Raw genomic sequence first — 12,481 nt, 5'->3', positions numbered from 1 at the left:
AATTTAAAAGTATTAAAAATTTTAAAATATGAATTCTCCTCAATTCTATTTAATTCTCTGAAGAGAATTTAAAAGAATTAAAAATTTCAAAATATGAATTCTCCTCAATTCGATTGAATTCTCTGAAGAGAATTAAAAAGTATTAAAAATTTCAAAATATGAATTCTCCTCAATTCTATTTAATTCTCTGAAGAGTATTTAAAAGTATTAAAAATTTCAAAATATGAATTCTCCTTAATTCTAGTTAATCCTCTGAAGAGAATTTGAAAGTATTAAAAATTTTAAAATATGAATTCTCCTCAATTCTATTTAATTCTCTGAAGAGAATTTAAAAGAATTAAAAATTTCAAAATATGAATTCTCCTCAATTCGATTAAATTCTCTGAAGAGAATTGAAAAGTATTAAAAATTTCAAAATATGAATTCTCCTCAATTCTATTTAATTCTCTGAAGAGAATTTAAAAGTATTAAAAATTTCAAAATATGAATTCTCCTTAATTCTAGTTAATCCTCTGAAGAGAATTTAAAAATATTAAAAATTTCAAAATATGAATTCTCCTTAATTCTATTTAATTCTCTAAAGAGAATTTAAAAGTACTAAAAATTTCAAAATATGAATTCTCCTTAATTCTATTTAATTCTCTAAAGAGAATTTAAAAGTATTAAAAATTTCAAAATATGAATTCTCCTTAATTCTATTTAATCCTCTGAAGAGAATTTAAAAGTATTGAAAATTTCTAAATATGAATTCTCCTTAATTCTATTTAATTCTCTGAAGAGAATTAAAAAGGATTCAATTCATTTTTAATCCTCTTTAATTCTCTTTTTTAACCAGGGATTTTAAGTTCTGGTTTTATCTTATTTCTGGTCTTGAAATTTGTCTTATTCTCAACCTTGAATTTTGTCTTTGATTTTGACTTCTTATGAGGCTTCAATTTTGAAAATAAAAGAAAATTTTTTTTCAAAAATTCGTAACTTTTTTTTTTTATTGGGTAATATAATTTTAATGAATTATGAGAAACGCCTTTAGTGAGATAGAAAATAAAAAAAAATAATCTGTGAAATCAGAAAGGGTTTGTTTCAAAAGTGATCGATTTAGCGTGGAATGCCCCAAAAACATAATTGTGCTTTAATTGTCCGTGGGCCTGACTGTAATGATGAAAGCATAATTATTATTTACAATTCTCAGTAAGTAAATTTAAAAAATGTATGATAAGAGTATATTTGAGGTTGCGATTACGTGTTTTGTTTTCGTTCTTCAAATTTTTGCAGAATTCGAACTTTTTGAAATAAAAAATTTATGTTTGACTTGACGTTAATAATTGCGTCGTTGCCAAACTTAATATTTATTATTTTTTATTTTTTTTTTTCAAATTCCAGTTCTCACATATGATTGGTCAATTAAAATGTTGAATAATTCAAAAACTACTCAAAATTTTCAAAAGTGGCAAAGGAACTTCATGCTTAGAATCACCCCCTCTATCTGAATTTTTTCGCTGTGAAAGTAATTCTGGATCACCCTGTATATGGTAACCATAACCATAATATTATAGTAACCATTACCATAATGTTATGGTAACGTTTACCATAATATTATGATAACAATTACTACACTGGTTACAAAAATAAAGGGATAGAAAAAAAATTCGAAATTTTTGGGTGATTTTCAACATGCTGTAACTTGGTGAAAAACGTTCGTAGAAAAAAAATAAATAAAGTGAATCGTAGCCTCAAGTTTCTTCTTTTAATATTTGGACCTCAAATTTTTCCATCATGCACAGTTCCGGAGTAATCTTAAGAAAACCGACGCAAAAAAAATTTTCAAAATTTTTGCTCGTCTTCCAACAAGTTTATGGGCTTCAATAAATTTTTTTGGATAATCCGACCTTAAGACTATTTTTGGAAAATTTATGCCCTTTAATTTGGCGGCCTAAAAAAGTCTCTACGACGATTTGGCGCCGAGTTATCATTGATTAAAGCAAAAAAGTTCATTTTGGCTTTGATAATCAATAACTCTGGACGTATTGGTCGTACAGAGAATGGAAGTAGGGTTTTGAAAACTGCAAAACATTCTCTATGAGGCAAAATTAGTGGCTTTTGATTGAAAAATTTTTTTTGAAGCGATAATGTTTATAAAAAAACAGGTCAAAATTAGCATATTTAAAGATATTCGGAAATTTTGCTATAACTTTGGATATAACGGATGAACCAAGGATATCGTCGTTTTTTTTCAACTTCAAAGAGTCCTGAAAAAACCCTGAAAATTTCAAAGCGCTGCGATTTTTCTTTCTTAGTGTCCCGAAGCTTTACATTTATCGATTTAGCCAAAAATCGCATAATTAGCGATTCTTCGGTTTTCAATCATTTTTTCAATGTCAAAAAGTTTCTTTTAACGACAAGCTTAATTTCTTCAATTAAAAACAGTAATTCTTGAAAAAAATTGAGAAAAAAAATTTTTTAATGTAATTAGTATGAGATCATAGTTGTAATCGCTATTACGATAGCAAGACCAGTTATAATTGTAGGGCGTACAAGTACGATTGAAACATCATTAGTGATAAAAGAAATACTTTTAAAGTATAAAATAGCTGTGAAATTTACAGGTTATTTTATTCACAATAAAATATAATTGACGAAACTGGATTATAATGGGACAAGCATAAGTTGTGTGGAATGAAAACCATATTTTCAACATTTTTTGATTCCACTAAAATTTTCAAGGCTATCAAATTATTGGAAGAAATGGTCAAAACATCAAGTTTAAGGTCTTAAGATAAAGCTTATTAGACAAGCTTTCAAATACTTTTTACGTGAATTATCTATGAGTTTTAGTTTTAAAGTTATATGAACTTGAAAGTGGATAAAATTTTTTTTTTGAAAAATCGTGGAAATTTGAAACAACCATATCTTCTAAACTAATCAAACGATTTAGACCATCTTCGAACTTAACCGTGGTAATCGCCCATAGAATAAGTGTGAAAATTTCATTAGGATCCGATAAGGATTCTAGGCGCAATCGTGTTCTCAAAACTTGGTTCTATTACATATATATACATTAGGGTGCTTCGTTTGAAACGACTATTTTTTTTTTCTGGTCTATCGACGGAATAATGTTCTAAACATGTAAAAAAAAATTCTCACTAAACATGAGCTCTTAATTTTAATTTTAAGTACTCGCTAAATGAATTTGAAATTTTCCCATTTAATTAACATGTAAATTTTGATTTTTTTTTTCAATTATCTATAGCTCCGTGGCATTGCAAGATATTTAGTCGCAATAAGGCGGAAATAACACACTGTTAAAATTTCCATGGTAATTTTACAAGAAATGTGTTGGAAGTCAATTGCCAATGCAGTTTTGTGATTTAATAAAACCAGTGTTGTAATTTTACAACACATCTTTTACAATTTTTGTTTTGGAAGATTGCAATACAAAAGTACTAATCTTACTAAACAGATAATAAAAAAGGTTTGTAAATTTTACACAACGAATGTTGTAATTTTCGAAAACGATTCAATTGGAAATTATTTGTAAAATCACAATGTGTAACTGTTATAATACGATACTTTCAAGAGATCATACATGTTGTACAATTGCAATGCCTACTGTTAAAAATTTCTATCGTAATTTTACAAAACATTTTCCTAGCCTTGGAATATTACAAAGTAGTTATAGTAATAATACAAAACGTTTTTCGAGACTTAGTCTATTATTTTACATTGTGAGTTTTGTAATTTTACAAAACATATGAAGCTCTGTTAGATTAGTGATATTATAGAACAGTTTAGTAATTTTACAAACAATTTTTAATCAGTCGGTTTCGGAAAGTTACAATATCTCACTTGAGTTTTACAACACAAATAATGGCTTTCTTTGAAGTAATTTTACAATATAGTATTGTAATTTTACAAACATTGAAAAAAAAGGTTTTTTTTTTTTTAATTTCTTGTTCAATCACTTTGACGATGCTAGGAATATTAGATATGCGATATATTGAATTTCTAATCGAATTAGAAATTTTTAATTCAGAGAAAAAACGCTAAACTTATCAATAAACGCACACGCATTAGTGGGATTCGAACTCGGGACCCTACGCACGAAAGACCGACGTTATAACAACTAGGCTACACAACCGACAGTGACTACTAAATTTAATTGTACACTATAGTGTATACATTGTATTTTCTTATGTATACATAAGATTTTTTAAAACTTTTTAGGAGTGTTTTTTAACATTTTCTAAGATTTTTTATTTGAAAATGTAATTGTTGCGTAATCACAACTACATTCAAATTTGAATGTAGTTGAACTCCCGGCAAATAGAGGCAGCACCTACTGGGGCCTAGTGTCTATCAATTAAAAACTTGACTTGCGCTGTTCGACGCATGCGCATCGAATTTATCCTGCCTCGTGGCAAGAAGACCGTCGCCATTATCTATTCGTTTATACAATTTCAAGTGTCACCACGTTTTTTGTATAATCTATTAAAATTGCGCTCATCTCGAGTAACTAATTATAAGTAATCAATTAATTACATTCAGAGTTCATTACTCTATATAAAAATATAATTATTTTTATAATCGCGAGCTCCAGAGCTCATAAAATAATTAATAAATAACATCAAGAAATCCAGTGTTCTACAACCTGTTCCTGACGAGGTTATATCATCGAGAAAGCAACAGGTGCATTTTTTATTAAACATTTACTTGCTATCAGTGCTCAATTAATTTAAAAGACTCAGTTTTATTATTTATTTAATTATCATTATGCTCAATTTCTTAATTAATTTAAAAGTTATGTTTCACTCAGTAGCCTCTGCTATCATGCTACCACGTGTTCAACAAATAAATTAAAATCAGTGTAATTTATCATGAGCTCATTAAATTCAATTCAATTAAGTGATTATCACTATTAAAACTCAATAACAAAAATATTTATGTATTCAGTGCTATTAAAAATAGTAATTAATGTGTTCAATAATTCACTTCGCTCAGTAACCTCTGACATCATGTTACTTATTATCATGACATTTTTGCATTCAACTCAGTGTTCAATTAAACTCAACTTGATTATTTTTGATTCATTATTTACTCGAGCTCAACTCAATATTTTGTATTCAATCATTCACGTATTCATGAGCTCAGACATTTAACAGTATTTATAAATTAAATAAACTATTTAATTTGCAACCCAGTGATATTTTGTGCTGTGACAAATAAAAATATTGTTGTATTTTTAAATATGCGTATTTTTCAAACATCCCAACCACCAACCAGTCCTGGCATGTCTTTATTTAATTAATATTACAACAGTAATATATATGTCAAAAAAAAAACATTTGTATACGATTCAATGGAACTAATTGTAGAAAAAAAAAATTACTACTGCTGAATATGTATTATATATTTGAAAAAATTCGAGTATCTTACATTAGTTATAAAAATTAAAGGATATTCAAAAAATTCCAAATTTTTAACTGATTTTCAACGTGCTGTAACTTGGAGGAAAATGCTCGTACAGTGAAAATAAAAAAAGCAAATTGTAGCTTCAAGTGTCTAAGTCTCGGATCTGGTCTTGAAAATTTTTTATTATAATAAAAAAAGAGTAATAAAAAAAAAACCACTGAAAAAAAAAAATTTCCAAAGGCCCTAGGGGTATAAGCATGGTGAATTTGCCCCTGAAAGGTATCGGCTTAATACTGCGGGGATTTTTAGGTACTAATAAGATATTAAGATCCTGAGAGTTTCAGCTTTTGAAACCAATCGGTCTTCGAGAAAAAGCCAAATATGTAAAAATCAGATAAAATGAATATTCTTAGAGACTATCCCTGATTAAAAAAAATTATTTAAAAGTATTTAAAATGATTTGTTTTTTAATCATTTTAAATACTTCTTAATCCTTCAAATCATTTCTAATCCTGTCTCTTATGGACATTTAACGTGTGAAATCATTTTTAATCATTTTTTTTAATCAGGGATTTTATCGATTGACTTATACTCGGGATATGTTTTGGAGGTCGATAGTAGCTCCTCGGAAAAAAATTGGGAGCTTGATCGGTCGACAACAACCTCGAAAAAAATGACTTTTTAGTTTTAATTTCGACTTTTCACGATGTTACGGTTCTGGTACAATTATGCAATAATTTTTTTTGGATTCCTCATCCAATTTCCTATAGACTTAAGTGCTTTTAAAATTTTTAAAAAAGGTACGTGTTAAATTAGAGGATAAACTAATTGGATCTGGTGTAGGTGATGGTAATTTTAACAACTAAAAATTATACACTTTTTTATGGAAAATAAATTAGATATTTATTTACAGACAATTATTGTGAGAAACAATTATTAAGAGCGAATTCAACTTAATTAATACGCGAGAGCGAATGCAACGTAAAGCGCGCGTATAAGAGCAACACGTGGTTGATAGCGGTTAAATTCACGGAATTACTTTACTTTTAATTACGCGTGAATGAGCGATTTATCTATTCCCAATAAATAGCAGCCTTAATTCACTGACTAAATATTGAGAGTAGTTAGCTGAGCTTTACTGTTTTTATTAGCACAAAAAGAAATACTTGAATTAATGAGCGGTTTTAAGCACGAGGTGAACTGTAGAAGAGCACGTTGTGAATTAATGAGAAAACGTCGTAAAATGAAAGCCCACAACGGTTTCCTTGTGACGTCAGAGCGGTAGACCAATGAGAAAATTAGAAAGCGACGCTAACGAGATTTCAGCCAATAGGAAAAATTCACGTAGCTCGATGAGATCTTGAGCCACTGAGTGCGTTTCATGTCGCAACTCTTTTATTCAAAGTTGGAACTAATTATTCAAATGATGGAATTCTCTCATTGGCTGAGATCTCGCGCGTAAGTTTAAATTAGCGATAGTGCTGCCGACCTATTGGTGAGGCTCGGCGTTCTCAGGTGGTAGCGAGTTTGCTCTTGACTGAACATTCTCCCCAGCGCTGGCGACGGTGTCGACAGGATTGTCATCTGGAGAGTGAACTGGCAGCACGCACAGTTTAGCGATTGGTCGAACAAGTTCCGTGGTAGCGGTCTTCAGGGTGACTACTCGAGTCAACCCATCTCGTGTTGGATGTAGTGCGAGTACTCTAGCGAGTGGCCATTTTGATGGCAGGAACCTCTCATCAGTCAGCAGGACTAATGAGCCCACTTTGATGATATTAGATGGATGATGCCACTTAGAGATTGATTGATGTCGTTGTAAGTACTCAGACGACCATCTAGTCCAAAATGTCTGGAACATTTGTTGTAATTGTTGCCAGCGTGACAACGTAGCGGTATTGTTTTCCAGTAATGACGGTCCTAGTACAGCGATTAGCGGTTCACCGATGAGAAAGTGTCCAGGAGTCAAAGCGGTTAAGTCTGCAGGATCTTCGGATAGCGGAGCGATCGGTCTTGAATTGAGCACAGCTTCAATCTGTGTTAGCACTGTAGCGAGTTGGTCGTAAGTCAATAGCGATTCACCAATAGTTCGAATAAGATGGAACTTGATTGACTTGACGGCTGCTTCCCACTTGCCACCAAAGTGGGGAGCACTTGGCGGGTTGAACTTCCAGTCTGTGCCATCTGTAGCGAGTAAATACTGAAGTTCCCGTAGCTGTCTCGATCCTGCTGCGAATTCTCTCTTTAGCGTAGCGTCTGCTCCTACAAAATTTGTACCACAGTCCGAGTATAGGGTACTGCAGGCGCCTCTCCTACTAGTAAATCTTCTGAATGCTGCGACGAAAGCGTCAGTAGAATAGTCGGTGACAATTTCAATGTGTATAGCGGATGTAGCGAGACATACAAAAACAGCGATCCAACCTTTATAGGTTTTCGCACCTCGACCTTGAAATGTCTTCAGTGTTACTGGCCCAGCGTAGTCTATTCCCGTGTGTAAGAATACTTTCGATGGTCTTACACGAGCGGATGGCAATTGTCCCATTAGTTGTTGTGCACGAACACCTCTATGTCTCGTGCACACGACGCAGCGAAGAATTTGAGACCTGACTGAAACACGCCCACCTTCCATCCAGACAGATCTCCGTAGATCAGCGAGAGTCAACCCTATCCAAAACATCCCATAGAATCCATTAGAATGGGTCAAAAGCCGCATAGAATCCTATAGACTTGTATTGGTTTTTAAGCGGCTTTTGACCCATTCTAATGGATTCTATGGGATGTTTTGGATAGGGAATTGAGTTCCCCCATGGAATGTTTTTTGATGCGAATGTTCTATGAGTAGCGTACTTAAGCGTGATGATCTTGGTAAAATAGCTGGATTTTTCTGATCATCATCCAGTAGCGAATTCTTCAAGCGACCGCCGACTCTGAGTACTCCATTGTAGTCGACGTAGGGAATCAATTTAGCGAGATGATGATTTCGTTGTAGAGAATCACCATCTTTCAGTAGTTTCAGCTCTTGCGAATAGTACTGACTTTGTGTATACTTGATCAGCAAAGTTTTAGCGAGTTCCAGGTCGACTGTAGATAGTGGTGTGGCCAGTGTGGACTGTGGCACTTTTTTAAATTGAGCGATGGCACGTAGGCAGATTCCAAGCGTGCGAAGTAGTGGTGACAACTTAGAGAATTTGTCCAATAGCGTATGTAGCGGGTGTGAATCTGCCTTGAAGATGGTAAAAACCAGACCTGGACGTTCTTCAAGATGTGATACCGTCTGAGTAGGGATGTCAAAAGATGGCCAGTTTTCTTTTGATTGACTGAGCCACTTAGGTCCCGTCCACCATAGCGAATGCTGTTCCAGTTTAGCTGCTGTTAAACCTCTTGAAGCGCAGTCAGCTGGGTTGAGTTTTCCAGGAACAAAATCCCAGTTGACACTTGGTAGCGATTCCTGAACCTTGGTAACTCTGTTGCGAATGTAGACTTTCCATCTAGCGGGGTTGTTTCGTATCCACGTTAAGGATACAGCGGAGTCTGTCCACATGAAAATTGGTACATTTTCAAGCTTCAAGACATTCTTGATGTAGAGTACCAGTTGAGCGAGTAAGACAGCGGCGTTGAGCTCCATTCTTGGTATTGAAATTGGTTTCAGTGGTGCAACTTGTGTTTTGGCACACACTAGCGAAATATTGGAGCTTCCTGTAGCGTCAGTAACCTTTAAGTAGATGACAGCAGCCATAGCGAGTTGAGAAGCGTCAGAGAATCCATGTAATTCAATCGGTACACCAGTTCTTATATGATTCCAGCGAGGTATCTGAATCTTCGAGATCTGCTGTAGTTCATCTCGAAACAAGTTCCACTCTTGAAGAAGCAACGGTGATAGCGTAGCATCCCAATCGAAGTTCTGCAGCCATAGCTTCTGCATGAACATCTTGGCTCTTACGATGATAGGTGCCAAAAACCCAAGCGAGTCGAACAAGCGAGCTATTTCAGATAAAATTGTGCGTTTAGTAGTTGGAGATGCTTCTGGTAGCGAATAACCGAATTGGAATTTATCTTGAGTAGAATTCCAGGTTAACCCGAGCACTTTTACTGTAGTATCCCCAAGTTCTCGTGGTGTATCTTCTTGGGTTTCGACTGGAGCGACTTGAGACAGTAATTCTGTTGAATTACTTGCCCATTTTGCAAGCGGGAAGCATCCTGCGGCACACATATTTTTTGTATCGAGAGCAACTTCAATTGCCTCAGCGAGTTCATCTGCGCCTCCATAGATGTCATCAACGTAGCGAGTGTTTGTCAGCGGTTCAACAGCTTTCGGAAATTTATTTCCTTCATCTTCATCGAGTTGTAAAAGTGCTCTTCCAGCGAGATATGGAGCTGATGTGGTTCCATAAGTAACCGTAGCGAGTGCAAATACTATTGGGATGTCATCCTCGTCAAACCAGAGTATGCACTGTAGATGATGATCTTCCTTGTCAACTGCAATCTGACGAAACATCTTAGTTACGTCAGTAGCGAATAGATAGCGGTGACAGCGAATGCGAATCAGTACATCACTGATGTCAACTTGAATCTTGGGGCCCACATGGAGTATCTCGTTAATTGATACGCCTGATGTCGTTTTCCATGATCCATTGAATACCACCCTGAGCTTGGTGGTACTGCTCTGTTCTTTAAGAACCCCATGATGAGGCAACATGTAGCTGTTTGGTGGTAAATCCTTTAATTTTACGCGTCTCATGTGTCCCAAGTCTTCATATTCTTTCAAGAAGTCGTAGTATAACTTCTTGTAGATTGGATCATTATCCAGACGTTTGCGAAGACGTAGTAAAGCGTATTGTGCAGCTCGTAGCGAGTCACCCAGTTGACTTGGAGGAGATTTAAGCGGCAAGCGAACGACATATCGACCATCAGTCTGTCTGTAGTGTGTATTGACAAAGTGTTGTTCACACTTTTCTTCATCTTCATTGTAGTGTATAGCAAATTCTGTCTGTGGTTCTTCTTGGTACCAAAACTTGCTCAGCAAGTCTTGTAATTGATCATCAACAGTGACATGATGACCATAAGCTGTCAATTTTGATGTAGCGGTGTCCACAGATCCATAGATGATCCAGCCAAGCGTCGTTGACTGAGCGATTGGGTCATTGTTATTACCCTTCCTTATTTTAGCGTTGATTATGTGTGCAGCTGGTGCTGCATTTACCGCTGGCATTAGCGTTACCCAAAGGTCAATTAAAGTCCGGAAGAGGAAAATCGGTGAGAATGTGAGTCGCTATATTTTTTTTAATTTTAGCCAATTTAAAACAATTTTTAAAAAAAAAAATTTTTTTAATTTTTGAATATTTTTTTCAAAAATTTTCGATTTTGCTTTTTTTTTTTTTATTTCTAAATTTATTAAGTCACTGATACAGAATTGAGAGGAAAATGAAAAAAAAAAATTTTTTTTTATTTTTAATAATAATTATGACCTTTTCGGAGCGAAATTCTTGCTCCTTTAATTTTTTCAAAAATTCAATCAAGTGGGATAAAAAAACGGTTGGCTGGATTAAATTGAAACTTGGTAGGGTTTTTGTGGGTATATTGAACAGTAAAAGGCACACTTAACATTAGTGACTTCCGCGATATTTTTGAGTAGGCGCTTGATTTTCCAAAAAACCACGAAAAGCCCTTTTTTGGTGGCTTTTTGAAATTCATGTAATGATTGAAAAAAATTTTTTTATCAAAAAATCAATAGCCAATTCTTGTAGAGAATTTATTCAAGTTTTCGAAACCAACCTTGAATTTTCTGTGCAATCATTGGTTATTGAGATATTGATAATCAAAGACAAAATGACCTTTTTCCACTCAAACACCGATATTTCAGCGAGAAATTCTCGTATCAAGATCTTTATAAAAACAAATTAAAGCTGAATAAACAAGTTATCCGGTCCATATAGAGGTTAAGTCAAAATAATTTTTTCCAAGTCCGTAGGATAAAAAAAAAAAAAAAAAAAAAATATCGAAAATTTTTTTTTCGGTGGTTTTCTTAAGATTACTCGAAAAAAATTTTTTTTTTAAATTTTTCAAACCCAGATCCAAAAACTAGACACTTAGAGCTACAATTTGCTTTTTTTTATTTGCTGTACGACCATTTTTCTACAAGATACAGCCTGTTGAAAATCCCCCAAAAATTTGGATTTTTTTCTTGCTCCCTTAATTTATGTGAGGAGTGTATGATGAATCTCTAAGTTTGATCAGAGTTTATTCTAACTCGACTTTAATTTCATCTGTAGAATTAAGTAATATGATGGAAAATTTTACTGTTGAATGCGATTCAACATTACTGAATAAAATAGAGGATTATCGTTTATCAGATGAGAAGCTTCGTGTTTTGACTGGTTTAAAATGGGAAAATGTGATTGAGTTGCGGAATTGGTTAGTTTCAATGAGAAATACTGATGCTCGAAGTATGAGCTTCAATAAATTGTTTTTTCGGGTGGGTTGAAAAAAAAAACTTTTTTTTTGTTTTTCTTAGCATGGGGGTAGAATTCGTACCTTATAAAAAAAAAACTGTCTATCGGTTGACCCTGCGGGCCAGCCCTAAAACTTCCCGCTGTTTTCGAGCTCCTTGAGCTCGAAAACTTTGTCGTGAATACATTTTCGAGCTCTTTGAGTACTTGCTCTACGCCTTGCGAATATTCCATTTAAAGTGCAAGCATGCTAACCACTCGGCTACAGGTACCCTTCCAATTTCTCGAAGTATATGCCAAATATGAATAAAATACAACGCAGTCGATATTATATTTCTCGTATTAAAAGTTACAGGCAAATAGCAATTTTTACCCGCTAAGTAGCAATTCACGTTATCGATGTTTTAAAAACTGCAATACCTCAACAAAATTTATTTGATATTATAATTTTTAGAATACCAGAGTTCTTTTTACAATGTTTTCAGTAATAGTTTTAAAATGTTATAAAATAAAATTAATAATCTTACAAATTGTAATAATCAGGATATAAATGAATAATTTTTGCGAAATTCATGTAAACATAACTTGAGTCATGAGTGACTTTTCTGTTGTTTCCAAATAAAAATCACTAT

At 33.6% G+C, this 12,481-nt stretch overlaps 2 protein-coding genes across 2 annotated transcripts; both read right to left on the bottom strand.

Annotated features, from left to right (window-relative positions):
* Positions 1 to 6,895: 6,895 nt before the first annotated feature.
* On the bottom strand, positions 6,896 to 8,116 carry LOC130676993 (uncharacterized). The gene has a single exon (XM_057483510.1). The coding sequence runs from the start codon at positions 8,114 to 8,116 to the stop codon at positions 6,896 to 6,898; it is 1,221 nt and encodes a 406-aa protein (XP_057339493.1).
* A 57-nt stretch (positions 8,117 to 8,173) lies between these two features.
* LOC130676992 (uncharacterized) lies at positions 8,174 to 10,612 on the bottom strand. The gene has a single exon (XM_057483509.1). It carries the CDS (start codon positions 10,610 to 10,612, stop codon positions 8,174 to 8,176), a length of 2,439 nt encoding a protein of 812 aa, XP_057339492.1.
* Between the last annotated feature and the right edge of the window lie 1,869 nt (positions 10,613 to 12,481).

Source organism: Microplitis mediator, chromosome 11 (assembly GCF_029852145.1).
Source record: "Microplitis mediator isolate UGA2020A chromosome 11, iyMicMedi2.1, whole genome shotgun sequence".
NCBI classification, from domain to species: Eukaryota; Metazoa; Arthropoda; class Insecta; order Hymenoptera; family Braconidae; genus Microplitis; species Microplitis mediator.
Note: the sequence above shows the minus strand (reverse complement) of the source record. Positions and strands in the feature narration are given on the sequence as shown.